The sequence below is a fragment of the Solanum lycopersicum genome, chromosome 1 (assembly GCF_036512215.1).
Source record: "Solanum lycopersicum chromosome 1, SLM_r2.1".
NCBI classification, from domain to species: domain Eukaryota; kingdom Viridiplantae; phylum Streptophyta; class Magnoliopsida; order Solanales; family Solanaceae; genus Solanum; species Solanum lycopersicum.
The window spans coordinates 83,905,696-83,933,236 of record NC_090800.1 but is presented as its reverse complement, the minus strand read 5'-3'; the positions used below and the strand labels follow the sequence as shown (position 1 = coordinate 83,933,236).

The window sequence follows — 27,541 nt, the reverse complement described above, 5'->3', positions numbered from 1 at the left end:
TGAAAAAGTGAAAAAAAGTATAAATAAGTCACTTCTTTTTCGAAAAAATATATAGTATGGTTTTTTATTGAACACACCCTTAATGTTGAATAATTAATAAAAAGAAAATGCATAATACATGAACATGATTCTTAACTTGGATTTAGCGAATAATTATGCCCTCCAACTTTAAATGTGCACACATATAAAACACTTGAATTTGTATAAGTTTGAATAAGACACAAGTGTCCTACATAACAAAATACACGTCAGGACATCATGTAAGATATAAAATTACATGTAGGGTGCCATGCAGTACGAATGTGTCAATTTGCTCAATTTTTACACAAATTAAAATGCCTACTTGTGCACATCCAAAATTAATAGTTATCAAGCGACATCAAATTAAAGGTAATTATGCATTATGTCAAAAGAAAATTTGCTTAGACTTACAAGTTACCTACTTTTGTTATCATTGAGATAAACTAAATATACCGAAAGATACACTTTTTATAAGTGCTATAGTATATTTAGAGTCCATTGACATGTTATTTCACTTTTTTTTTTTGATTTTTGCGCCCTTACTTGCTTTTAAAGAGCTAGACTTCATATCCTTTTATTTTAATCACGAGATATAATTTGAGAATTTGTATTATATTATATATATTTTTTAAAAGTGATATGTGCCCTAATTTATTATTCTCGCAAAATAACTAAATCAACGATTCTTTATGATTGAAATAAGATACGCGTATATCACCCTCTTCGATTTTTGCCATATGAAATTATATTGAAGGGTGTATTACTGTTGCTATAACAAAACAGGAAAGATACAAATAAGAGAAAAAGAAAGGTTATGGGTCAAAAAGTAGAAAAGCCCAAAGATACACCCACACTCTCGTGGTGTTATGTTCATATTTAAAATGTTTAGGGGTCAGTAAAGACTCTTTAAGTAGTTTGGGGGCTTTATGGACAAAATCTTAATTTTACAAAGGGCCTAAGTGAAAAATATGAACCATGAGTGGCAAAGTTTGCAATTTTAAGAACAATTTTGGGCTAAACATATAAATTATCCTCCTTTCTGAGTTTCAAAATTTCTCAAAATTTGGCGCCTTTTTGCCTCCATTATCAGAAGCTTCAAACACAATCTTCAGCTCAGAAACCCTAGCAGAAGAATAATGGTTCTTCCCCAGAACAAGCAAATCGGTCCACGTAAACGTCCGGCGAAATTGAAAACTGGATTCGTTACTCCGTTTGCTCCGCCCAACAAAATTCCCAAATCCGCTGTCTCAAACGAGGAAAATGTTCCGCAAACAGCATTGGAATCGGAAGCGCCAAAGTTAAGACAGTCACAAACTGTAAATTCTATTGAGAAAATGATTTCAGTTCTAGCAGATGCCGGCTGTACGTTGATCAACCCCTCGGGTCCGCCCTGTCTACCATCTGATCTACATAAGCTTCGGAACCAACTCAACAGTCTCTTCTCATCTGATTCCTCTCTGAAGTCTGAGTTCCTCCTGGGTCTCTCGTCTTACATCAACTCTCCAAGTAACCTTCGGCGGTGAGCATGAAGGACTGCTCTTTTCATTAATTCCCTTCTTCCCTCCCATATTACTTGTATATTGCGTTAGTAAGTAAATGTAAGGCATCTTAGAACGTCGGTGGAAACATAGCATCATTGGATAAGGTTTAAGCGTGTAAACTAATTTGAAATTTGCATAGATAAGAGTTTACTTTGGATTAAAATTGGACTTAAGTTGGGTCAGAAAGAGCATTATCTTATTTTGTGGGGTGAGAGAGAGGTTGTGTGGACATTTTCAACCTCACAGATATATGAGAGTTGAAAATCAATGAACATTCATAATATTTTGAGCAATGAAAGAGCTTTATGTTGTTTTGTTTTAATTTATGTACGTTTCCTGAGGAACATTGTATTACTTCGCCAAATATATTAGCAACTCTCTTTTTATGCACTTTTGTGTTTAGAATATCAGGAATCTAAATGACAAGTGAACTGCTTTATCACAACCCAAAAATATGGTATTACTCTAGCTTTTAACCGCCTACCAGATGTCTCAAGGGTGATACATGGTTTTTGGCTAGGGACTGCGAATCTTCGTATAGGAAATAATGGAAATGATAAATGTAGAATATCATTTCTTACTTGGTCACTTATAACAGATGGGATTTTAGATTCATTCATGGGAAGCCCTTGTAGGTATCATTTTTATGCTTTCCAATAACTTGATCTTGAATGGTAAATAAAGGCTTTTTGTGGCATCTTGGAAACACGAGATGCAAAATACTTGTGGAACAATAAGTTTATTATTCGTTTTCCAAAATAAGAAATAAATGCTTGAGAAAGCTTCTCATCGGCATGTCTAACTGTTGCAACTATTTGGTTACAACAGCATTTTAACACCTTCAAAACGAGATGGACTTGGATCAGTACGGAGTGACAGCCTGGCAAGAGTACTGCTACTGGTTCCTGCAGTCCAGTCAGACATTCAAAACTTGCTGCTTGAAAAGCTTCCTGAGTATTTTGATGTGGACCCTGCTGGAAATATTGGAGGGAGATCATCTTCTTTATGTCTTGAAGAAGACATAGCAAGGTTGATTATTAACCAATTCAGGTGGCTTGACTTCCTTGTAGATTCAGAAGCATTTACAGAAAAACTATTTCAAGTGTTATCAATTTGCCCGGTTCATTTGAAGAAGGAGATAATTGGGTCCTTGCCCGAGATTATTGGGGAGAAAAACAACAGAACTGTTGTAGATTCGCTTCAGGAGATGCTTCAAGAGGATACTTCAATTATTGTTCCCATGCTTGATTGTTTCTCTAACCTCCATCTGGATGATATGTTGCAAGAACAGGTTGTTTTGTTGAACATGTATTAAAATCAGTGGCCGATCTACTAAATGTTGACTTTCACCTTAATAACAATTCCTTTTCTTGTGAAACTTGTAAAAGGTCATTACAGTGGCGTTATCTTGTATCCGAACTATTGATGCGGAGCATATGCCCTACCTATTGAGATTCTTACTGCTTTTGGCTACACCAACCAATACTCGTAGGATTATTTCACACATCCGACATCAACTGAAACTTGTTGGAGCATCAAACGTTTGGACCACACAACAAAGAAAGATGAAGGGAAAGTCAGTCGTCAACAATGCAGAAGCTTCAATACTTGATGCCTTGCGAACAAGTTTTCGATTTAATAAAGTGGGATTTACAATTTCTATTTCCTTATACTTGATAATTTCATTGAGTCATTTGTCAGTAGGCATAAATATTTACATCTGTTCTGCTCTTTATACATGGTGAATTGTTGGTAGGTAATTTGCCAAGAGACATTGAATGAACTGAAAAGCCTAGAGAAAGTTCAGGATCATAAGATCATAGACATATGGTTGCTTACACTTATATACATGAACAACGAGCCTTTACAAAAGATTGTTGAGAAGTTACTGAAGAAAAAAATTCTTGAGGGCTGTATTGTGGAAACTATGTTTGATCAATGTGTTTCTGGGAATACAGATTTGACTCGGGTATGGTTTACACTTTGGTATCATCGCAGTGCAAAACCTTATATTCCTATTTCTTGTGCAAGCTATATTGGTGCAGTTCTTTGTACTTGACTTATTTTGCTCTATACTAGGATTATCTTCCTACCCTCCTTTCCATTTCTGAGTACTTACTGGCTTGCAAAGAAGATAAAGTACGGGAATTCGGCGTTCGCATGTACACAGATCTGTTCAAAAACCTTGTGGATAGTTATTCAAGACAGGAAGTAAGATTGTCTTCTTGAAGCATTTAATAAATAGTTTCTCCTAATTTTGGAAGTAAATGCAAAAGGTTGTATTGCATGCTGCAAGTGTAATCAGCTGTTTTTTATTTGAAGGTCCTTGGAACATTAATTACTCATGTGGGCTCTGGGATAAGTCATGAAGTGAGTTCTGCTATGGATGTGATGGTCCTCCTAGCCTCGAAGTACTCACAGGAGTTGATTCCACTTTCTTCTCATATAAATGGTGTGCTTGTTGGAGCAATATTAATGCTGACTAGAAAATTTTGCCATAAATTTAGTTATATGCTTATCTTTATGCTTCTTTTCAGGCATCCTAGATTACTTGGAGACATTTAGTATTGGAAACCTGCATAAGGTTGGTGAAGACATCGCCGTGCCTCTCTTGGCATCATGACATGAGCCATTTCCTGGCTTGTCTTTGAGAAGCACTTTTTATGTTTCAGGTGTATGAAGTCTTCAGTCTTCTGGCATTTTCTGCTGAAGTGAGTACAGGGCCCTTTGGATCTCCTATTTCAAATGAACTACTAGTGATTGTGAGAAAGCAGGTAAATCTGTAAATGGATAATATGACATTCTCTAGGAATTGTGACAGTATCCTTCTCTTGAGTCACAATGACAACTTATCCTCTTTAAATCTTCTGGCAGTTGAGTCATCCCGATCTTACTTATAAGAAGATGGGCTTAATTGGAACTCTTAAAATAGTATCCTACCTTGGGGATGCAAAAACTACGAAACATCTTCCATCATCTCAGGTAGCCTGCTGATACTTGAGGCAACTTTATCTTATTCCAATTGTTCAAATTAAACAACATGATGTTGCATTATTTTTGAATTATGTATTGTTTGACCTTGTTCCAATCCTTTCATGCTGAAATTTGTCTTTCTGATTGTTATTAGTAGCCATATATATCAGTATACACACTAGCTAATCATTCATTTAATACTTATATTGTGTAGTCTTCTCAAAAGGGAGGACTACTAATAGAAACCAGAAGACATACCAAAATTATATTCAAAGCATGACCAAAACCCCTTATCTATAGTGAGGCTCAAAATTAATTTGAAATATTCCAACATATACCGTTCTTTCTTAAACAGCTTTTTAGAGTTCAAATTCATTTAATTATTCAAAAAATTGAATTTCGATATTATGTTTTCTATGTCAAATTAACTTCCAGCTATTACTATAATATTTTGTTACAATAAAACTAATATAATGGACAAGTTAATTAACGTTTCAAACTTATCTAGTCAACTGGCATTATAAAATGAAACTGAGTACAACTTCTAGTGCCAATAGTAGCGATATGGTTTATGTGAATTCAGTAATGGAGGTCTAGTAGCAGCTAGGACTTATAGTAGAAAGTGGAGGAAATGAAAAGGTACTGACTACATTTGGTTCTACTCAGATACACTGTATTGTGAGATATTGTGCTTTGCTGACTATCTTAAATTTGTCTATTAGTGTTCTAGGTTATGAATGTGATTCAATATTGCTTACAGCGAAAGTCTTTTTATTGGTAGATCTCTTCTATGTTGGTATCACAGTAAATAACTTCACAGTATGATTATTGGTGAACTTTTTTTTTTCTTGAAATGGTAAGTAATATTGATATAGCACAAATGCCCGAGTGCATTCTCCAAAAAAACCATACAACCAAATGAGGAAAACTTTAACCTATCTATGTAAGCTTTCTACACACCGTGATAAGGTTTCCACATCATTTACAAAACTCATATTACACCAACCAGAGGAAGATAATACAGTCAGATCTGATCTTCATTATATTGTTGACCTGTCCTTCAAAACATCTTCTGTTCCTTTACTGGTAGACATTTTTATCATTTAAAAATATCGTAATCTAATTTCAACACTGTTTTGTAGAGCATGATAAGTACATGTATATATCATCATTAAAGTGCTTGGTAATATTCCCTTTTGGCCTTCACAACTTCTGATGATTAATGAGAGTAACTGTGCTGATCGCATTTTAAAACAAAAAACTACTTAGCCATTTGTTATATTTGATATTTCCCTCAAACTACTAGATATCAAGCTGTGTGTTTCTTCACACAGGTTTCAAGAGTTATATGTACTAACTTGTCAATGTACACAAATGTTACCTTCCCTCCCAAAAAGAAGGAATTATCTTGTAAAATTTCCGAGATGTCTCCCATTGAGTTGGTTTTTCATGTTGTATTTCCCTATTTTGTTTGTCATGATACTTCAGATATTTGAGCTTCTATTTAAAAATTTCTTGCCATTGTTACTTTGTTATGATGCTTCCAACTTATGAGATTTGGTTTAGGAGTCAAATCATGAGGAAGCTTTGGAGCTCTTGGAAACATCTATGAACTCTTGCAAGCAGCTACCACTACCATTAATTATGTTTTATGATGAACTGGCTTTAACATTGAAGAAAAAAGCACTTCATCCAGCCATAGTGGAATGGTAAGCACATGATTATCCCCAAAGATTTACATCACAGTACATAAAATGTGCATTACTCACAGGACAAGCAAACATGTTGGGGACTTCGAATCAAAGTTTTTGTGTGACCTCGATGGTGGGAAGCTTATGGTCAATGACTTATATTGTGGTTTGGAAGGTAAGATCCACAGGTGCATTCCAGAAACTTACACTAGCAAATTTCCATTAACTAATCATCAATTGAAGTTTTGACCTATGTATGTGTGCAGGAGACTTATGGATGAACCTTGACGGAGACATATCTCCTATATGTCTCAATATCTTGCCACTTGTATCCTCTTCTTTGCGGTAATTTTGTAATTCTTCTTCTTCATCTTACTGCTTGAAAAGCTTATACACCCCTATATACTGAATTTCAAGTATGGAAACAAACAAAAATTAAATGAGAGGACACACCTACTTTTATTACCTCACTTTTACTAAATGGTTTGATACTATGAAGCCAGAGAATCACTAACTTATCATGGGAGCTTGAACTTTTGTTTATCAGGTTTAGGAATTAAAATTGTCAATCTGAAAGGAATTCTTTGGTGCAGAATTATTTCCTGCTCTTAGGCTCTGCTTTACTCAGATATTATCCTGACTATCTTAGGAAAACTGTTATGCTCATCCTTCACTTTTTATGAAATATGATTAAAAGGTTCTAGGAGATATTTTGCTGCACTTCAAGGACATTTCTGAAGTTAGAGGGAACGCGGACCTTTGCAGAAATTGTGGAGCAGTTTTGACTTAACTATATACATCTAGTAGTTAGTCCCACTGCCCTCTTTTAACTTATGAAATGAATTGTGCAAAAACAATGCAGCTAGGAGATGTTTCATTGCACCTTGAAGATGTTGTATGGGCTTGAGGGAAAATTTGACATTTGCACCACACTGTAATCTTGCAGTGTCTATGATAAAAATTTCTCCTAGTATGCCTTTGCTGTTTAAAACTGAATTTCTATCAAATTTCTATCTGAGTCAAAATCACCAAAGTAACTTTAGACTTATTGATATATATTTACGTTCTGGTAAGTTTCTGCCTATCAGTGTTGTTTTTCTGCATAGATTGTCACATATTATACAACTCATGCAGGGCTGCTTCATCACTGCAAATTCTTCCAGCAAACTTTTTTTTGCTATCTTCAGTAAGTACATAATTCAGTTTTCAAAAAGAATTTCATCCTCTAAATCCTAGAATGTTCTATATTTGATCTCAAATTTTATGTTAGATTGAGGGGTTGGCAAATCAAGGATCTCTTGCAGGAATTGATGCACTTCTTGGCTGTCCTATACACCTTCCTTCCTCTAAGGTGGGATTCAGTGCCTTCTCAGTTACTCTTATAAACCATCTCAATCACACTCACTGTGAAATTAGTTGGTACATTTGGCTTTACCATTTTGTTCAAGTTTGGAGTGTGGTGATCCTTCACCCTTAAGCTAGAATTATTCGAAAAACAATATTTAGTCACTTGGCAGTTGATGAAACTTGATGGTTCGAACTCTTTCTTCCCATCTGGTGGGAGAGTTGTACTCTTATACTGTGATAATGTTATGCCTGCTGCATGCCTTCCATGTGCTAATTGTGTCTATTACATTTGTATCAGTTCTTCGGTGAACCACTTTGGGGATCTTTAAGTGGAAAGCAGAAGAAAATCATTATTCTATCATTGTACTATGCTGTCAATTGGCTGCGGGAACTGGTAGGTAGTGCTGATAATCTCGCCAGTGATGTTGGTAATCTATATCTGACAACTTGATATGTTTAAGCATGCTATCTGACTTCTTGGGTATATCATGTAGCTCAATGCCTTCTGTACTCAAGCTGTTGATGAGTGCAGTGCAGTCAGTCAAGCAACAAGAGAGGAGATAGCTCTTAAACTATTTAAGCGGTTGAGGAACCTTGTGTATGTCCACATGTCCTTTTCTTGTATGGATGCATGATATAACTTTTGACCCCCATAGATTTTGAGGACCCTTTTGAATCTCCTAACTAGTTGTCAACTCTGTTCATCGTGCATCTGTCACAAACAAATTGTGAAGGATGATTATCTGTTTCTTAGATCCTATACCTAATAACATTTAATGGTAAAAGGAAATGCATTGTCCCGGTATTTTATAGGGATCACCCACTACTTTTGAATTTTCTGTGAGATATCAGAATAAGATAATCACTCTATACATGGTAATATTTGCTCAACTTATATGGGTCTTCACTAGTTGCAAAGTGATTTGAAGCAGTTCTATAAAAATCTTTATTCCTCCAGGTTACAAGGATATACAAATACATAATTATAAAAGTTTCAAATGATTAACTTTCATCTGTATTCATTCTATACTTTGGTTTTACAAATGTCAGACCTGGAAGAATGTGTTATCTTGCTATAATACACTTAATGTGTGTTCCTTCTCTCTGGCAACTTTACTCTGCAATATGCATATGCATCAGCAACTGTATTATAACTTTGACTACAAGGCAGTTTTATTTTCAATAAAGAATCATGCTGTGACAACAGAACTTCATAAAACTAACAAGTTTACCAATTCAGATTTTTGGAGAGCTTGCTAAACATTTCCCTCAAACAATGCTCTTTTTCCTTACCTGAACTCCAACCTCATCTGGAGTCCTTGTCGCCGAACCAACTTGATCATAATAGAGATCAGGAGATGAAGAATGGTAATGGTAATGGTAATGTTGGTCCATCACAAAAGAAGAAGAAAGAGAAGAAGAGCAGCCAAGCATCACTTACTGATGGACAACTTAGGCAGCCAACCATCATGGATGTTTTGAGGAAAGCAGGTGCAGTTCCAAGCCAGGAACCAAGCACTGCTCCTTCTGGAACGTGTTCTAAAGGTAGTGCGCCTGAGCCATCAGTGAACCAACCACGTAATGTTAATATGTCAGCGAATGTAGATGTTTCTACTGCTGTGGAGCATGTCGAAGCACAAAGACACAAATTCAGGCCTCTTTTGCTGGATTGTTTTGCTATTTTAGCTTTTCAGAAGGTAGTGTTTGTGTTTTAATGAGTTCCTTCTTTTCGTTGTCTCAATGGGTTTATCATTTGAACAAGTTAGTGCCTGATGTATATGGGTCTATTTGCTACTGTCACTCTTTCAAATCCTTTTTCCTCAAGTGCACAACCTTCATTTGATTTTCCTTTTCTCCTGGCCATTCTATCTGGATACTGTGGGCTGGGTATTTCTTACATCTCAGGTCTTCTGTATGTTATTTTAAAAGATGGGGTAGCAAAAAAGGGTTGACATTGTCTCTCAAACACAATCTAAATCTGCATAATTTAAATTTAAAAAACACAAAATCTTCAAATAGCCAATGAGGTGTTACTTTTCTGGGGGTATCATCTTGATACATATCCTTTGTTTGATTATTGAACTGTATCTTGCTTCTTCAATCATGAATTAGTCAAATATCTAGATAGTTAAGAAGATAATTGAGAGTTCATTACCATGAGTACACCTCTTAGGCATTTTCGTGATATTTTCCATTTCACAATTTTCTATTGAGCACAAAATGCTTCAAGTAGATAGAGTATTGAACTCTAAGATACCTTTTCAAAAGAAAAGAATTAGTTATTTGATTAAAGACTAGGGGATCGTGTGATTTAAATAATTTACCTGATTTCATCAATGTTTATCAAATTCATTAATTGCTTAATATTTGGTTGTCACGCAGGAATGACACCTTATGGACTAACAGCCACAATATTACTCTGATGAAAGTAGTTAATATTGTAGTATTGTACTTATTGTTGAATCAACACATCTAAATAATCATAATTAGTTTTCTAACCAAATGCATATAGGCTTTTGTTCTGATTATGAGTTGATTGATTGTCTACTAACTCAGCCCTTGTGATCTCTTGATATGTTTCATTGCTAACTTGCATCTTCCTCTTGTATTGTTTTAATCTTCCCTTGTTATAATTTTTGTAAAGGAAAAGTGACATATCTTTCTTAGGCCATTAGTTTTGAGGTACATCTCGTTCTATTCTGGCAATTTATTCATTCTGGCAATTTATTCAATTATATTTTCCTTCAATTAAGAGTAGTACAAAAAGAGGAGATTTTTCTGAACTGAGAGAGAGTTCTGATATTAAGTTGACACTTGATATCTTTGCAATTTTGTAAATTCATATAATAGCTGCCAGAAATCATTGCTAGGCCTGTACAGCGTTTCTAACTTGTTTCAGTATGGTTTTTCAATTGCAGACTGAGGATTCCTGCTGTGCAGATCCAGCTTCTGAGGTATTCAGTGAGCTCTTTTTGTCATGCCCTCTTCACTAGTGTATATATGAATCTTTCACACCCGTCTTCAGTTCCTTCTTCCTCTTTAATTGTTCATATTTATAATATTTGGAAATCGGTGCGTAAATTTATATGTACTCGTCTTTAGACTTTAATTTTTGAGAATATCTAACTCCCTGGTGGTACCAGTTGCCCCTTTGTCTTTATTTTCTGAGGGATCTAAACAAAAAGCTGGACTACTTCAGTCCACGAAGGCATATATTGGTTAGACGCATGAGTGTTCCTCCTGCTTTTGGTGAGATGAAAGTAATAGAGTTCATAAGCAAAATTCAGCCACTATTTCCTTCCCTTAGAAGACATTTGGATTCTGCAGTATCTGGTGTTAGAAAAGGTATTACAGCTGACTTTGTCAGATGCCTTGGAAGAAATATTGCCAAATTTTAGAATATCTTACAGGGATTTTATGCAGATACAGACACATGCCCAGATCATTGGAGAACTCATTCTGCCTTTGCTGGAAATCCTGATTTACTCAACATTACAAGCTTAAGACCATCAGTATCTAGATCTGTCATAAAAGAGACACTTCAATGCTTTGGCAAGGTAAAACATTTCAGTCTAAAAAGCAGAACTTAAGGAAATGGAGGGTGGGGAAGTACCTTTCTTTTTTCTTTCCTAGAATTTCTTATCAAATTTGTTTCTCATTGTTTTCTTTTCCTTTTACCTCAATTGCAGACGTTAAACATACCTAATGTTCAGAGAGACAGGTCAGTACTTTCTGATCTTCTGGAGGCATTCCAGCCAATCAGCATTTCAGACTGCTTTTTCCAAGGCATGCAATTGATTCCATCACCAGGAGATATAGGTTATTTATATGCTGGTGCATATTTATTTGTTGGGATCATCTTTGATGAAGGTATGCTGCTTATGAATTTCTTCATCTTGATCACATATTTCTTTCATTTACCATTGAAGAATATGTTAGCCCATACCACTTGACTTTTTCCTTGCAGCATGTGCTGTCTCATTTGCTTTGGCTTCCGAAGTATTGTTAAGCTTGGAATCAGTTATTGTGTCTTTCCGGACTATCCTAGATAACGATCTCAACGATATTGGAGAAGATATTCGTACAGGTTTTTCAAAAGAGCTACTTTCTTTTCTGTCCAAGAAGCTGGGCAGTTCTGCTTACAAACTCTTGATGCAAAAGTGTGATGGTGTTAATGAAATTGAAGATGGTCAGAAAGTCAGAGTAGGTTAATCTAGTGCTACAGCAAACATCAGCATCATGTTTCTTGGATGACTGCTGACTGTTCAATATGTTCTCTTCATTTTAGGGTTGCTAGTCTGATTTATTGTTTTAATTGCAGGCAGAGGTAATTCAAAAGCTTTTACGAATTCACTTGGAAAATTGCCAGTCCACCTCCGATTCCCTATGTGAGCTTGCCTGCTCTGTTTTGCCCCAGGTGCATATATTAGGTGGTTTTACATAATTATTTCTTTGACAGATCATTTGTTGTGCTTGAAGCAAAGTGAAAACTTTCCTAGATTTGTTACATATTGCATCAAATCTTTCTGCTGTGAGCTCATCTGTTACAATTCTGCTAAAACTTTGCTATGTTTTTAGCACATTGCATCAAAACCTTCTGCTGAGCTTCTATCTGTTATCCAACATGCTTCTAGTTCAAAGGTATAAATGGAGACCTTAAGGATTCGTTATAACCTCCTTTAGCTTTTTAAATAAGCTTACTACATGACTATGCAATACTTGTTTGATTGCACCTAGCCAAGTGCATTTACATTTTGATTGCTTCAAAAATTGGAAAAATTATGAGAGCAGCTAAATTTGCATATTAAGTGGCAAGATTTAAGTGAAGGTTTACATATTCTTAATATTGTAAGAATTGAAATGCAATGTCTGAAAAATGTTCTATGATTTTTTGGTCATGGGATTTCAGTCTCTAGATAATGTTAGCATATAATATGCTTAGTGGTCTGTAACCGTGATACGCTCCTAGGAAAACCCTAACTTAGTCCTATTCTGTTTAAATGCCAGGTTTCATTACACAGATCTGCATTGGAGGATCACTGTCGTTTTTCTACTCTCTGTCCTGCAACATTTTACATTTGGTACCGGGTACTGGTAAGATTTCCACTATGTGCTTAATTCTGTGTGCATTATCTTCCCCAGATATTTTATGTGTTCTTAAAAAGACGTTGACTGATGATGAATTGATGCTGCAGCATGAAGAGAACCTTGCCATGATTAACCGCTTGGTTGGTACCAAAAATATTGCATATTATTTAGAAGCTACACATCAACAGATGGAAATTCCTAGATGAAAATAATTGTTATGTTTTTCTTTACTTGCTTAGATAAAGGAAATTTCACTTCTGGAGAAAGCCAGGGGTGGTGAAGTGGAAGATGTCAAATGCCTTCTGAAGAAACTACAACAATCTGTTAATGTGGTTGTTTCTTTAGTCAATTTGTGCAAGACCCATGATAAGGTGGTTGGTTATCTTGCTTAAATTTCTTATTTCATTGCCTCTTAGCTTTATGCTACTGACATAATTGGTGTTGACTAATAGGTCAACGTCCGTGCAATTGCTGTCAAGTTTGGTGGGAAGTTTGTTGACTCTTTCCTCAAAGGTACCTACCTCTATCACGGGTCAGGGTACAATGAATTATTTCTTTCAGTTAAGGGAGGGTGTAGTCTTTGACCTCATCTTTGTGATTGTTACAAAATATGATGTATTGAAGTTGTTTAAATTGAGTGAAAACCAGAAAAAGAACAACAAAATACTTATAAATATGAAGAAATAAAGATAGAGAAAAGGACCGAAGAACTAGAAAGAAAAAAACTTTTGAATTTGAAGTGGCAAGTCAAAACTGCAATGAAGACTTACATTTATAATGCAGTAACTTTAACTACCTAAATATCAGCACATCTGTTGAAACTAAACAAACTTCTAAAGACTAGAAAAATAAGTTGCTTTAAAAGACTACTCTACTGTAGTAAATAAAAAATTGCAGTCCTAAAACATAGAAACTAAAACTCTTCCTTGCTTTAGGATCTGCAGATTTCTAGTTTCTTTATGAAAAACTCAAACTTGCTGAGGGGAAGGGGCTTGTGAAAGTGTCAGCAACCTGCTCATCACTTTTGTAGTAAAGAAGCTTCACATCTCCATCTTTCTGCACATCTCTCAAGAAAACAACTTAACATTGAAATGCTTAGCTCTCCCATGAAAAGCTGGATTATTAGCAATAGAAATTGCAGCTTGGTTATATCAGTATAAACCTCAGTCACTTCTTTTTGCTCCATACTCAGATGACACATGATTTTCCTCAACCATAATACTTGATTTACAGCTGTTGTTGCATTAATGAATTCTGCCTCAGCTGTTGATTGCACTACTGTATCTTGTTTCTTGGAACACCAAGAGAGTTCCTGATCCAAGATTGAAACAAAAACCCGAAGTACTCCTCTTATCAAATGAACCAGTCCAATCACTATCTAAAAATTCGATAAGTCTAAAATTCCTACTTTTCTGAAACTTAACACCATAGTTGACAGTTCCCTTGATGTATCTGACAATTATTTAGCTGCTCTCAAGTGTAAATCACTTGCACAAAGCATGAACCGACACAAAAGACTCACTGCATAGTGCATACAGTATATCAGGCATGGGTGCAGTCAAATACATTAAGCAATCATTAAGACTTCTATAATATGCCTCATCCACCTTTTTTGCTCCATCATCTATGGACAACTTTTCTTTTGGTTCATTGGAGACTCGTAACTTACAATCTTCCATATGAAATTTCTTCAGAATTTCTTGAGCATACTTTCTCAAGCAAATGAACACTTCGTCTTCATTTTGTTTGATCTCCATGCCAAGAAAGTATACCATCATTCCAACATCTGTCATTTCAAAGACCTTCATCATTTCCAACTTGAAATCCTCATAGGACAAGTCTAACTTACAGTGACAAATAGATCGTCAACATACAAAGAAATAATAAGTATGTCCGCACCTGAACATTTAGGAGTCGTTTGGTAGGGAGTATTAGGGAAAATAGTCCAAGTATTAAGTGTGGTATTATTTAATTCTATGTTTGGTAGGAATTTTGGATCAATCCATGGATTAGTTATACACCCTACATGGTATTAGAGGGTGTATAACTAATACCTTCCATTTGGTGGTATTAATTTAATACCATGGGACTAATCTAGATAAAGACAAAAATACCCCCTCAAATCCTTTTAATCATTTTGTTTATTTTCTTGATTTTATATTTTATATTTATACTAATAAATTTGTTTAAATAAATTAATTTGCAAATTTTATTATTTAGATTTAACTTTTTGTTTCTAAAACATGAGTTATTTAATCTACTTATTATTAATATAAAATATGATAATCCGACTAATATGCTAATGTTGATGTATGAATTTAATAACAATTCATAAGTCAAGTATTGTCTGTTAACGGAAGTTCCTTAAACATTACACAAGTAGTCTAAAACAAGAGCATATACATATAAATAAGACATCTCGATCATAAAAATAGTTTAATTAATTTTGCTATATCTATTGTTTATTTTTATTTTATTATATGATAAAGAGTTTTTTAAAAGATTTATTGATACAAAAACAAAGTTCAATAAATTTTCTCTATATATTATTATAGTTGTGTGACATTTTGAGATATTAACTCAATTTATAGATGACAATTATTTACCCTCAAATAATTTAAGTGACAACGTAGTGAATATGATAATAAAGTTTTGTTCTCCTATCTAGTTAAAAATGCTATGAAAAAAGTATCCGTCAATTATCTACCTTGACCCAATTACATGAAATACAAAAATCCCATAACAACTCAAGGGTATAATTGAATTTTTTTTTGTAGAGCTTTAAATCACACACAAAACTAGTTAAAAAACAATGAACCAAACACTTGATAATAGTAATCCTTGCATTACCAATCCCTGCATTATTAATCCCTGCATTATTGATCTTTGTACCAAACGACCCCTTAATGTAAAGTGTAGATTTAGACTCTTCTTAAATCCTAAACTATATAAATGATCATCAATCTAGCTATACCAAGTTTTTGGTGCTTGCTTTAAACAATAGAGAGTTTTCTTTAGCAAATAAACCTTGTCTTCTTGTCCCTTGATGACAAAACCATCTGGTTGCTCAACATAAATCTCCTCCTGGAGAAGACCATTGAGAAAGACCGACTTAACATCAAGTTGATAATCTTTCCAACTATTTTCCATTGCAATGGCTAGAAGTAGTCTGATTGTGTCAAGTCAAGCAACTGGTGCAAAAGTTTCTCATTAGTCTACTCCAAAAATTCGAGCAAAGCCCTTTGCCACAAACCTCACTTTATGTTTGTATATGGATCCATCTGCATTCAACTTTGTTCTGAAAATCCATTTTACACCAATGATCTTTCGATCTTGAGGTTTATCAACAAGTTCCCATGTCTAATTTTTTTCCATCATCATCATCTCCTTTTTCATAGCAGCCACCCATTTTTCATTCCCTTCTGCTTCCTCAAACATAGCTCGCGGGCTCACAAATTGCAATATTGCATCTATGATAGATATCAGAGATCGACTTCGTGCCTCTAACAGGAAGATCATCTACTAGATCTTTTGGATCTAATAGAGTGTCATTGTTGGATTGCTTTTGGGATTCTCCCAATTCCAATGTTGGTCGATCCTCAATGAAGTGAACATCTCTACTTATGAGAATTTTCTCTGTTTGAGGTTGATAGACTTTATATGCTTTGGAAACAGTACTGTAACCTGTAAAGATGCTAGGAACTTCCTTTTTATCAAGTTTATCTCTTTTAACCTGTGGCACATAAAAGAAACAAAAACAACCAAAAATCTAAGTAATTGTAATGAGGGTTTATGACCATACCATTCTTCATATGGTGTTTTATCCTTCACGGCTCTAGAAAGAAGTTTATTTTGCAAAAACATCGCAATTCTGGCAGTCTCCGCCCAAAACGTTTTTGGTAGATTTTTCTCATGTAGCGTGCACCTTGTCAACTCCATTATACTTTTATTTTTCCTCACCTACTCCATTTTATTGTGGAGTATACGGGACAATTAGTTGATGTTCTATACCAGCTTTGTCACAAAATATTTTGAAGTGCTCTAAAGTGTACTCTTTCCCATTATCAGACCTTAAAGTCTGAATTGTGCAACTACTTTGATTTTTTTACCTTTACTTTAAAATTGACACATCAGCAACTTCTTAGTTGAATTTTAAGAAAAATATCCAAGTCAGTCTTGTTAGGTCATCATTAAATACAACGTAGTAAAGACTGCCATTTAATGATGGTGTTCTATGAGGTCCACATAGATCTATATGAATTAGCTAAAGCCTTTTTGATGCTCTCCAAGTTATTTTGGGATAGGGCAATATGTTCATCATGCCAAGTAAACAAGCTTGACAATCTGACCAACGATTCTGTATGAATGGTTGATCATTCACATGTTTCTTTTTTTGCATTAACATTATTACCTTTATGATGAAAATGACCCATTCTATAATGCCAAACTTCTGTAGAGTTGTCTGAAATAAAAAAAGCCGTTTGCTTCTCTTCCATAGGATTGAGCGAGAAACATCTCCCCTCCATTTTGACCTTGAATACTTCATGGCCTGATGGATCTTCTATCACACAAACCTTTTTTTAAAGAACATGTTGAATCCTTTCTCCATTAATTAACCAACACTTATCAGGTTTTGATGAAGGATTCTGGACATGCAAAACATTTGTAATAAACTTAGTTCTAAAGCAACTTTTAATGGCTATGATGCCTTTGCCTTTCACAGAAAGACACTCACCATTTGCAATTCTAACTTTCTTTCTCTCTGTGTTCCTCAACTCTATGAACAACTATTTGTCAGATTTCATATGGTAAGAACAACCACTGTCGATTAACCAACTTTCACTTGAATCAAGACATGTGAAACAAGTTGCAACAAAGAGTTAATCTTCTTCTTCTCGGTCAATAACTTGAGCTTCAACGAGTCTTGGATTTACAAATTACAGCTTCGTGTCCGTGCTGGTTGCACTTGCTGAACTTTGCGTCAGGTCTCCTCCAACATTTGAGAGGAGGGTGACCTTTTTTCCCATTGCGCCGACAAGGGGGATAGTTAGCCTTCTTGCTTTTCGCAATATTATCACTGTTCCCTACTTGTATCTTTTTGTTCAGCTGCTTCTTGTTTCTTCCATCGTGTTGTTGTCTTATTAGTAGGGTTTCTCATTTTTGTCTCATTACATGTCGTTGCTCTTGTGCTTGAAAATCACTTAAAGCTCCGCAAGTGTAAATTTTAGACAAGTCTTTAGTATTTTCTAAGGTTGTAACAGTAGTCTCAAATCTTTGTACTGTTACGAGGATTTTCTCAATGATCCTTGAATCGTTAAAAGTGGTACCCAACAATCTGAACGAGTTGCTATGTTAAGAAGTCGGTCGGAATACTCCTTTATAGTTTCACTTTCCTTCATCCTTTGCAGCTCAAACTCACATACCAGATTCAACACTTGCATCCCTCGAATCATTTTATCTCCTTCATACTTAGTCTTGAGATAATCCCTTACCTCTTTTGCTTACTTTAAGGACATGATACGAGTGAAGATGGTGGATGACATTGCAATATACAAGCATGATTTTGCCTTTGTTTTATGATTTTTCTCTCCTTGTGGTTTTTCATCTGTGCCATCGTGGGATTGTTTGGTAAGGGAACAATTTCATAATCATCTTCTACAGCCTCCCAGAGATCCAAAGCTTTTAGATATGTCTGCATTCTAACTGCTCAGATCTGATAACTTTCTCCATTGAAAGCTGGTGGTTCATTGAAGAAAAACTTGCTTCTCCGTCCATAGAATGCTCTGATACCAATTGTTGTTTAAATTGAGTGAAAACCGGAAAAGAACAACAAATCACTTATGAATATGAAGAAATAAAGATAGAAAAAAGGACCAAAGAACTAGAAAGAAAACTTTTGAATTTGATGTGGTAAATTAGTTTTATTCACTGCAATGAAGACTTACATTTATAATAAATCACTAACTTCAACTACCTAAAAATCAACACATCATCTGCTGAAAATAAACGAACTCCTAAAGACTAGGGAAACAAGTTACTTTAAAAAGACTAATTTACTGCACTAAATAAATAAAGCTGCAGTCCTAACACTTGGAAACTAACTGGAATTAACAAATGTCTTCAGCTTTTGGCTTCTTACAGGGGCAATTTGAATTGCACCGTGAGCAAATAATTCAGATGGTAAGATGAGTGAATTACTGGCTTGAACTATAGTAGATGCGAAAACGCTGACTTTAGATTAAGGAGCCTCTCTATATTTATTACCAGGTTAGAGAGCTTCAGACAGCAACTAGAACTATCCAGACGCTTTGTTCAGACGCAAAGGTTTGTACAGAAATCCCATATGTTTTGGTCAGGTTATACTCATTGGTTGTGTCCTAGACATCTTTCTGGACTTTCATTTGTATTTTCTTTTCTTTCTGGCAGGGCATGAAACAAACAGCAATAACCAGCAAAATCCCCATCACCAAGAGATCTATGGAGCGGTTCTTATTTCGTGTTAAGGAACTTCTTCACTCGACATCAAGTGGATGCACCTTTTGGATGGGTATTTTGATAATGCATTTACCTTATATTACTTTAATCAGATAGTTGATCAGATGGTGGTTTATAATATTATTCATTGTGCTAATCAAGTTTGCTGTGATTTAAAAGCCTAAATCTTTCCATGTTCAATACATGTATGGATTTGATTGATCTGATATCAATTTGATCCATTTTGAGAAAGCATGCGCCACATCTGTTACATTTATAGGAACTATGCCAAACAAATTATGATGCTAGGAGAATTCTTTTTAAAGCCAAGGCCGTGATGGTCCTTTTACAGATTTAGAACAACATAATGATCAAATTTCATTCTTCTGGTGATTCTTTCTGGTGTCCCCCCACACATGAAAGTTTATTAACAGTTTGTTGCATTGATAGCTTAAGCTTTATCTAGTTGTAGAAAATCTTGATGCATCAGTCTTAAATTTTTGTTGGCCAAACATATCTGAAATTTGTCCTCACATGTACTGATTGCCTTAACCCATTTCTTTGTTTTTGGCAGGCAATCTGAAGCATAAAAATTTGATGGGGGATGTAGTTAGCTCCCAAGCATATGTAGATGATCAAAAAGACAATATGGACAATGTTTCGACAGAAAATATGGATATAGATGAACCCGCAGATATTGCTGGTGAATGAGTACCTAATTAATTCAAGCAACAAGAGCTGACCCCGAACAATATCTCTGACACAGCCACAGTCAACTGAAGATAATTATAGTGAGGTTTATTGATTTCTAACTCTTGCCTAATATGTATGTCAATGAATAGTGGGCAGGTGGATCCTTAGGAACTTGCCCAGCCTTCAGGTGTACGACTCTGCATTTTCTCTATATTCCATGCCTCACACCACATGCTTGGTATAGCCCATCTGAGAAGTGATGGGATAGACATAAATTCCGTGGTTTACTGCCTATTATGAGGCGTGATAGAAAGAAGGTGTCATATCTTCTTTGAATGTGGCATTTCAAACATGTTCAAAAATATTTTAATTTTAAGAAAGTGTATCATATTAATTTTTGTATAGTTCCTAAATATGTCTGATTGAGTTTTAGTTCTGTTAGAGTGGGTTAGAGTACTAATTGTTGGAGAATAAATTGGTGGTCTACTTATATGGATTCCTCCCCTCAGGAACTAGCTTTTGGGGTTTGAGTTAAACCCTATTGTCATATCTTCAATAAACAAAATCAAGAGTCTGATATCTGAAATTAGATGAGTTCTCTTGCAATTTGAACCCTCTTTTTAGTAGGGAGTATTTAAGCTGTTTGTGTCTCTAGCCTAAGTGATGGAATAATCTAATGATTCTTTCACGTGTTTGCCGGTTTGCACATCTTACAGATTAAGGATGTGAAGAAATGTTATAGTTGCAGTCAGGGATTGTTAGCAATATTTGTTGCATCATTTCTTAGATGGGCAATCAAGCATGGGATTATCCTAGGTGTCACACCAGCATCTCTGTCGCATCTGTTGTTGCAAAGCTTCTGCAGAATGTCTTCTGATACATATCCTCTATGGTTTGTAAGTAGCCTCAATCTCCAAAGTTATGCTCGATACCTCCCTCTCTCCTTGTATTTCCTGAATGCCCTACAATGGATAATGTAAATACACCTTTTTTAGTAACTAGAAAATTTGCTGAAAACAATTAGCTTGTGTTGGATTCTGGTTAACTTGAATTGAGCTTGAGAATTGTACATCTATGTAGCCTCATTCAACCGATAGTCCTAATGAAGAATACTATAAACTCAAGCTCATATTCTCCTTCTTCATCTATCAATGTGGTAAGAGTATTTGATGTAAAACCCCATAATCTCTCTCTAAACTCTATGGTAGCAACCAAGGTGAGAGAGAGAGAGAGCCAATTGGTTGCTTATTTAGGATTCTCTTGTTGGAATGTACGCGTCCACTAATTACTTTAGGACGAGGTCCTCTATCGATGTCAACAACAGACAAGGAACAAATGCTAAAAGTAAAGCTTGAACACACAACTTTACGTGGAAACCTCCTTGCTCAAGGAAGTAAAACCACGACCTGTTGTAACAGGAATTTTCAAAATGTTTTCACTAAACTTCACAAGCAATCGTAAAACACAATTTACACATGAGATTAACCTACTAATCTCAAACACTAAGTAATACCTCCTATTACTTAAAACCGAGCCTAAGCAGATGGAACACTGTCCACTATACTAATTTTGACTGATTAATATAGACTTTGAGTGTAAGACACAGTTATTCCTAACTATGTTCTTACAAAGATTCACACAAAGATGAAATGTTTCTATCACAAACGAAACGATTCCTACAATATATGCACAAATACAAGCTCTCGGAATAGCAGATGAAATAGGAAGCTGGAAAGCGAGTATCAGATTGCATGCAATTTCGAGGCTTGATTTTCTCTCTAAAAATGAAAGAATGAATTTGTTGTTACTATGAAAAGCTATTGTCCAATGTGCAAACAACTACGCCCATTCTGATTGGTAGAGGACACTGGCGTCTCACCAACCCGCTGAAATGACAGCTTGCTAGCTGTAGAGCATTATAACCTGGACGAACATACTCTGCAGAAGACCAGGTCCCAGCACTTGTGAGGAGATCATCAAAACTTTGAAAGCAGTAGAACTTATCACCTCTTCCATTTCCCTTTTCTAGATTGGTTTATCATTTTGAACCATTGGCAACTAACAGAGACTGCTGATGGTTAAGGTTCACTACCACTTTAGTTTTCAGTTTGCGGCATAGTGGTTTATTGGTCATAACATCTACTTTGTGGGGGTAAACTGAGCATTTTAATCATCAAGCAACAACATAGTGATTTTGACTTACTAAACTAGTAAAAAAAATTAAAATTCATGTACTATTTGTGTACTTTTCAGAAGAAAACAGAGTCTTCTCAACTATTTGTTTCATTCGGGAGAAAAACTATATGTTCTATCAACCAAACTGACCATTTTTTGTGGTTTTATTCGTTCCCCTCAACCTAATGACCTCTTATTCGAGTCCCTATTCTTCTTACAGGAGGGAGACATACAGTGTTTGGTATTATTTAATGATAGACGGAAGTATAATTTTACCATTGACGGCTTCTTGAGTTGTCTTGACAGTTGACAGTGATATGTTTGATTGTGCATTGTCTTATTTAGCATCCCTTATTGTAATTTGATTTGTTTGAGCAAGTCAGAGTTGTTGTAACGTCTACCAAAATGGAAATAAATTGTTTGAAGCATGACAATATTTTCGCTTAACCATGATTAATCAATATGTGATCTAACATTAATTTAATCACTTGAGCATGATAGAACTAAGAGTTTGAAACTTAAAGGGTACAAAATATTAACAAAAATTCCAAAACGGTATATAAAATTTTAATAAAACCAAAACGGTAAAATTGCTGCAGATGCAGCGACTTACCTCACCTGAAAAAGCAAAATCGCTGCCTCAGCAGCGATTTTGCAAAAGTTTTTTTTTTTTAATAAAAAAATGATTCAAAATTTTTGTTTCTTAGTTACATTTTTTTTAAAAAATAAGGTATATCGCTGCCAGGGAAGCGATTTAAAATAAAAAATAAAAAATTTATAAAACGCTGCCCAGGCAGCGACTTTATGAAAATTTTTTTTTTATAAAATAAATCGCTGCCAAGGCAGCGATTTATAGAATTTTTTTTTCTAAACGCTGCCCAGGCAGCGACATTATGATTTTTCTTTTTATAAAATAAATTGTCTCCTGCAGCATACTAATGGACCACTTTATGAAATTTTTTTTTCCATAAAGTCGCTGCCTGGGCAGCGTTATATATATAAAAAAAAATCATAAAGTTGCTGCCCTGGCAGCGTTATATCTTATTTGTTTAAAAAAACAAATATAATAAAAAAAAATGAAATCGCTGCCAAGGTAGCGATTTCTAAGAAACAAAATTTTGAAATCACTGCTTAGGCAGCGATTTCATTTTTTTATTAAAAAAAATAACTTTTGCAAAATCGCTGCTGAGGCAGCGATTTTGCTTTTTCAGGTGAGGTAAGTCGCTGCATCTGCAGTGATTTTACCGTTTTGATTTTATTAAAATTTTATATACCGTTTTGGAATTTTTGTTAATATTTTGTATCTTTTAAGTTTCGGACTCATAGAACTAATGTGGTTTGGTGTAAATAATTAGTAGCTTTTTCTCACCTTCATTTAATACTTAAAGTACAAATTTAGTTAATGATTAAGCTAGAGTTTAGCATCTATGAATGGATGCTGTAAAAATTATTTTCACTTACATAAAATTGAAAATACATGTAACTCGATACTCCTAAGATGGTAAATGATCTTTTACAATTGATAAACTAAGGTGATAGTGTGAAATCTGTTACATTATCAGTGTGTCTAAGCTTTGGCTATATCGTTGGAGAAACGACAAAGGTATAATATGATATTTCTGTTTTTTCTTCACCTATATCCACTTGATATTGTTGGTGAAACAACAAATGTATAATATGCTATTTCTTTTCTTTTTCTGTAAATAAATCCATCTGCTTCAATTGGTTTATACAAGTTTATGGAATTTGTAACAAGCAAACTTTAGATTTCTCCTTTTTACATTGGTGAGTAACACCTTATTTATGAATTTTGTCGGTTTTTGATTTTATTGTAACCAATTTGTTCATAAGTCAATTTAGATGAGTTCCCACTGTTAAAGTGGAAAATAGAAGTTAATGAAGAAGTAACACTTCTCCATTTATTTAAAGGACTTGCTTAGTCTGATTAATTGAAAGTGACGAAGCAAAACTAGCAATAGTAACACCGAGTTTTTAATCAGTTTAAACTTTGACAAAGTAGCTTTAGACAGAGTCCACAGCTTTTAGGACAACCAAGTAGATGATCCAATTGTTTATGTTTGAAAGAGAAGGACACAGAATTGAAGAAGTGGTTGCTAACGTTGTTGCTTTCCGTCCTCAATTAGGTATCTTTCTTGTAATTCCTTGTTTAATGTTGTTTGTGATTCACATTTAGATCTCTCGCAACTCACAATCAGAAAATGAATCTTCAATTTTCACGCTTTTATAAAGTATAAAAAAATAAATTAACCCGAGCAAAAAGGTTTTTTCATGAAAGAGAGAAATTTATGTTTTCCCCTAAATTAGACTTGACACGATTGGGTCTTAGGTAAGTTAAAGTGATTGCACTTTTGATTCAGAAAATCCGATATCTAAATTCTACATTTGTTACTCCGCCATGTTGGATGCACTTGATTCAGTAGCTAAATTCTACATTTGTTACTTCGTCAAGTTGGATGCACTTTTGATTCAGAAAATGTGATGGCTAAATTCTACTTTTGTTACTCCGCCAAGTTGGATGCACTTTTGATTGGGAAAATGTGATAGCTAAATTCTACATTTGTTAATTTGACAAGTTAGATGCACTTTTGATTCAGAAAATGTGATTGCTAATTTTTACATTTGTTACTCCGCCTAGTTGGTTCATTTTGCATGAGTCAAAAAACGAGTCTAATTAGTCTCACTTCTGACTTGTCCAAGGTCGCACCAACAAAACAATAGAAGTTATTTCTATTCATATCAACTTCTAACGTGGAACTTTTTTTTGTGTATCCTATTATTCCGCCTCAAAAAAAAAGTGTCTTAGGTCACATTGCCAAGATTCAAAGGTGTTGAAAATTGTTGATTGGGCTGGTCTATCCAAGTATGACTACCTAGTCATTTATAAGTACCGATTACATAGTAATTTATAAGCACCCTAACTACAAACATTATATATACAACATCCACTCCATAAAGAATGATGCTTAACAAAAACAAGTCTATGGACCTTGATCCTCACTTTTTATTTGGACATTCATTTTATGTCATCCACATCATATTGAATAATTACAAATAGCAATAGTCACAGCCCACAAGTTTCTCCTTTTGTTGTATTCCCTTAAACTATGGGCAAAGACATGCAAGGGGTCATTTGCACTTCCGGTCTTATTTTGTCCTGGTCTTTAGTTTGTCCCTTATGTTTTCGTGTCATAATATTTTACAAGTTTTGCAAATGCTTAACTCATTATATGGGCAAAGATTAAAGACAGCTCATTTTAAGAGCAAATGTGCAATTGAAGCCGTCCACCCCATCAAACCATGGGTCTCTTCATAGGCCACACAACAAGAAGAACGGAAAGTTAATGTAGTTTAATCAACTGACTTACATACACAGGTAGAGACGAGAAATCCACTATTTTTTAATGAGAAATCTAACGGGAGATTATTATTAAACATTGAGGGAATAATCTCATGAAATTTATTTTAAAATCGGTTCATACAAGTGATGGTTAAATTTATATCTCACAAATCTTCTCCTTGAACTAAATTCTCTCCTTTCATTTGAGATGAATGTGATTTTGAATGATGTACTATTATCTGTTCAAATTGTTATTTTTAGCAGGATTTTTGTCGAAAGAAATGTCTAGAGAGTTCAAAAACTTCATGTGTAGAACCCAACAAACTTCTCGAAAGTAAGATCATAACCTTTAAAATTTTGGAATTTGCCGAGGACTTGGAAGAAGCAGTACAAAAGTTTGCACTTTACTGAAGTTTGTTGCATGATGAGATCTTCTGGGAGCACCTATAATGCTAAGAGAAAAGGAAAAGAGATTTACGAAGAGAACAGCAACACTATGGATTTTGCAGAATTTTATGCTCAAAGAGGAAATAAAGGTATCACCATCTGTGAGAGAAGTTCAAATTCCAGATCAGAAGAAATGGCGAGATTTTTGGGAACAAGCAATGATCATTCCAGTGGCCAAAAATTGCAGTCGCGAGATAGGACCAGTTTGAACCAAGTGAGTCCTAATAATTTCCTTAGTAAAAGTATTAAGGAAATGAGTGTATTTCCAAGACAACATCATAAACCAAGAATCATAGTTCATCCATCCAAGATTATTGGTCCATCAAGATTCAGCCAAAACTATGATCAGAACACTCAAAGAACATCAGTGTCTGCACCGCGTAATTTCTCTTTGCTGAAATTGTTATTGGAGGAGGACAATATCTCAACATTGACTGATGAAGAATTACTATATGCAAGAGAGTTGCTTAGTGCTGATCAGGGATTACCATTAGAAGGACAAGGGATGCAGCAATTTCCCTGCAGTCAAGTAGGAAGTCATCAGAACATAGAGAGAGCATCAGTGCCAGCGACATCAGACTTCTCTTATATGAAATTTCTAATGGATGATAATAGCTCCGTATTGACTAATGACCTTTATGAAAAGCAGCTGCTTAGTGCTCTTTGCAGTTTATCATCAGAAGGACAAATGGCGCAGCAATTGCCGTGCAGCCAAGTAGGAAATTATCCGTTTGAGAATGCATTAGCAGGACAAATGGTGCAGCAATGGCCCTGTAGCCAAGTAGGAAATTATCCGTTTGACAAGGCATCAGAAGCACAAATGGTGCAGCAATGGCCCTGTAGCCAAGTAGGAAATTATCCGTTTGACAACGCGTCACTAGAACAAATGATGCAGCAATGGATCTGCAGCCAAGCAGGAAATTATCAGTTTGATAATTCATCGTTAGGACAAATGATGCAGCAATGGATCTGCAGCCAAGCAGGAAATTATCAGTTTGATAATTCATCGTTAGGACAAGTGATGCAGCAATGGTCCTGCAGCCAAGTAGGATACAATCAATTTGAGAATGCATTGCAGCAGGTCAACTTACAAAATTATCAGAATCAAGTGTTGCAGCAACCCCAGCAAACATCCTATATGAATCTGCTGAAAAGAGATGATATATCCTACATGGATCTGCTGACAAGAGATGATATATCATGTGAAGATACGCTGACAACAGAAGAACTATCCTATAAGGATCTGCTGACTAGGGAAGATATATAATGGACTTCCGATGCATGATTCAGATTCTGCTGGACCTGTCCTTTTATGTTTTGTTATAATTAGTTCCTTATGGTGTAGCTATCCAATTATCAAAGTTAGATTCTACAGATAAACTAGCGTATGTAAGAAACGACGGAACTTGGAAAAACTGTTGGAAATTCTGATATCAAAAGTTCTTATTCTGTACTTCATATTTTCCCATCCTTTTTGTCTTGTCTTTTCGTCAATCTTTCTTTTTAAATTGTTTTCGGTCATTCACCTAACCAACTCTCATTCTTTTAATAACCTCTATTTATAGACAAAGGCAAAAGGCTACTGTGTAGTCATGAGTTCAGATGTAATTTTTCTCATAACCAAGAAATTCACGAGGGCTAGTGGTAACATATGATGTGTGATTTAGGCGCACCACAGACAAAAACTTGATTGTATTTAAATGGAAAGATCAAAGTCAATTCTCGCAACCCTA

The 27,541-nt window shown here is 35.0% G+C and overlaps 1 protein-coding gene across 4 annotated transcripts; it reads left to right on the top strand.

The window, feature by feature from the left end:
* The first annotated feature begins 1,072 nt into the window (after positions 1-1,072).
* LOC101251522 (uncharacterized) lies at positions 1,073-20,952 on the top strand. Of its 4 annotated transcripts, none has more exons than XR_743628.3 (32): positions 1,073-1,540; positions 2,391-2,853; positions 2,951-3,205; positions 3,319-3,531; positions 3,642-3,773; positions 3,885-4,014; positions 4,100-4,146; positions 4,235-4,336; positions 4,437-4,544; positions 6,102-6,244; positions 6,307-6,401; positions 6,493-6,571; positions 7,361-7,412; positions 7,497-7,577; positions 7,872-7,967; positions 8,068-8,171; positions 8,814-9,270; positions 10,492-10,527; positions 10,717-10,918; positions 11,003-11,130; positions 11,263-11,443; positions 11,541-11,776; positions 11,895-11,990; positions 12,581-12,667; positions 12,769-12,801; positions 12,901-13,032; positions 13,114-13,174; positions 18,786-18,841; positions 18,929-18,985; positions 19,088-19,208; positions 19,710-19,931; positions 20,545-20,952. XR_743628.3 is itself a non-coding variant. In XM_010329300.3 (31 exons), the coding sequence occupies exons 1-31, from the start codon at positions 1,158-1,160 to the stop codon at positions 19,844-19,846; spliced, it is 4,509 nt and encodes a 1,502-aa protein (XP_010327602.2). In that variant the 5' UTR covers positions 1,073-1,157; the 3' UTR covers positions 19,847-20,241. The 4 variants fall into 4 exon arrangements, 1 of the variants encoding a protein (XP_010327602.2); XR_011211288.1 differs by having other exon boundaries at positions 10,997-11,130; positions 19,710-19,926; XR_743626.3 differs by having other exon boundaries at positions 10,997-11,130.
* The last annotated feature ends 6,589 nt before the right edge of the window (positions 20,953-27,541 follow it).

Coding starts and splice junctions, on each gene's coding strand:
- LOC101251522 (XM_010329300.3), top strand. CDS start 1,158: ATGGTTCTTCCCCAGAACAAGCAAATCGGTCCACGTAAACGTCCGGCG. Junction 3,774..3,884: donor ATAGTTATTCAAGACAGGAA/GTAAGATTGTCT, acceptor TTTTATTTGAAG/GTCCTTGGAACATTAATTAC. Junction 18,986..19,087: donor CGCTTTGTTCAGACGCAAAG/GTTTGTACAGAA, acceptor TCTTTCTGGCAG/GGCATGAAACAAACAGCAAT.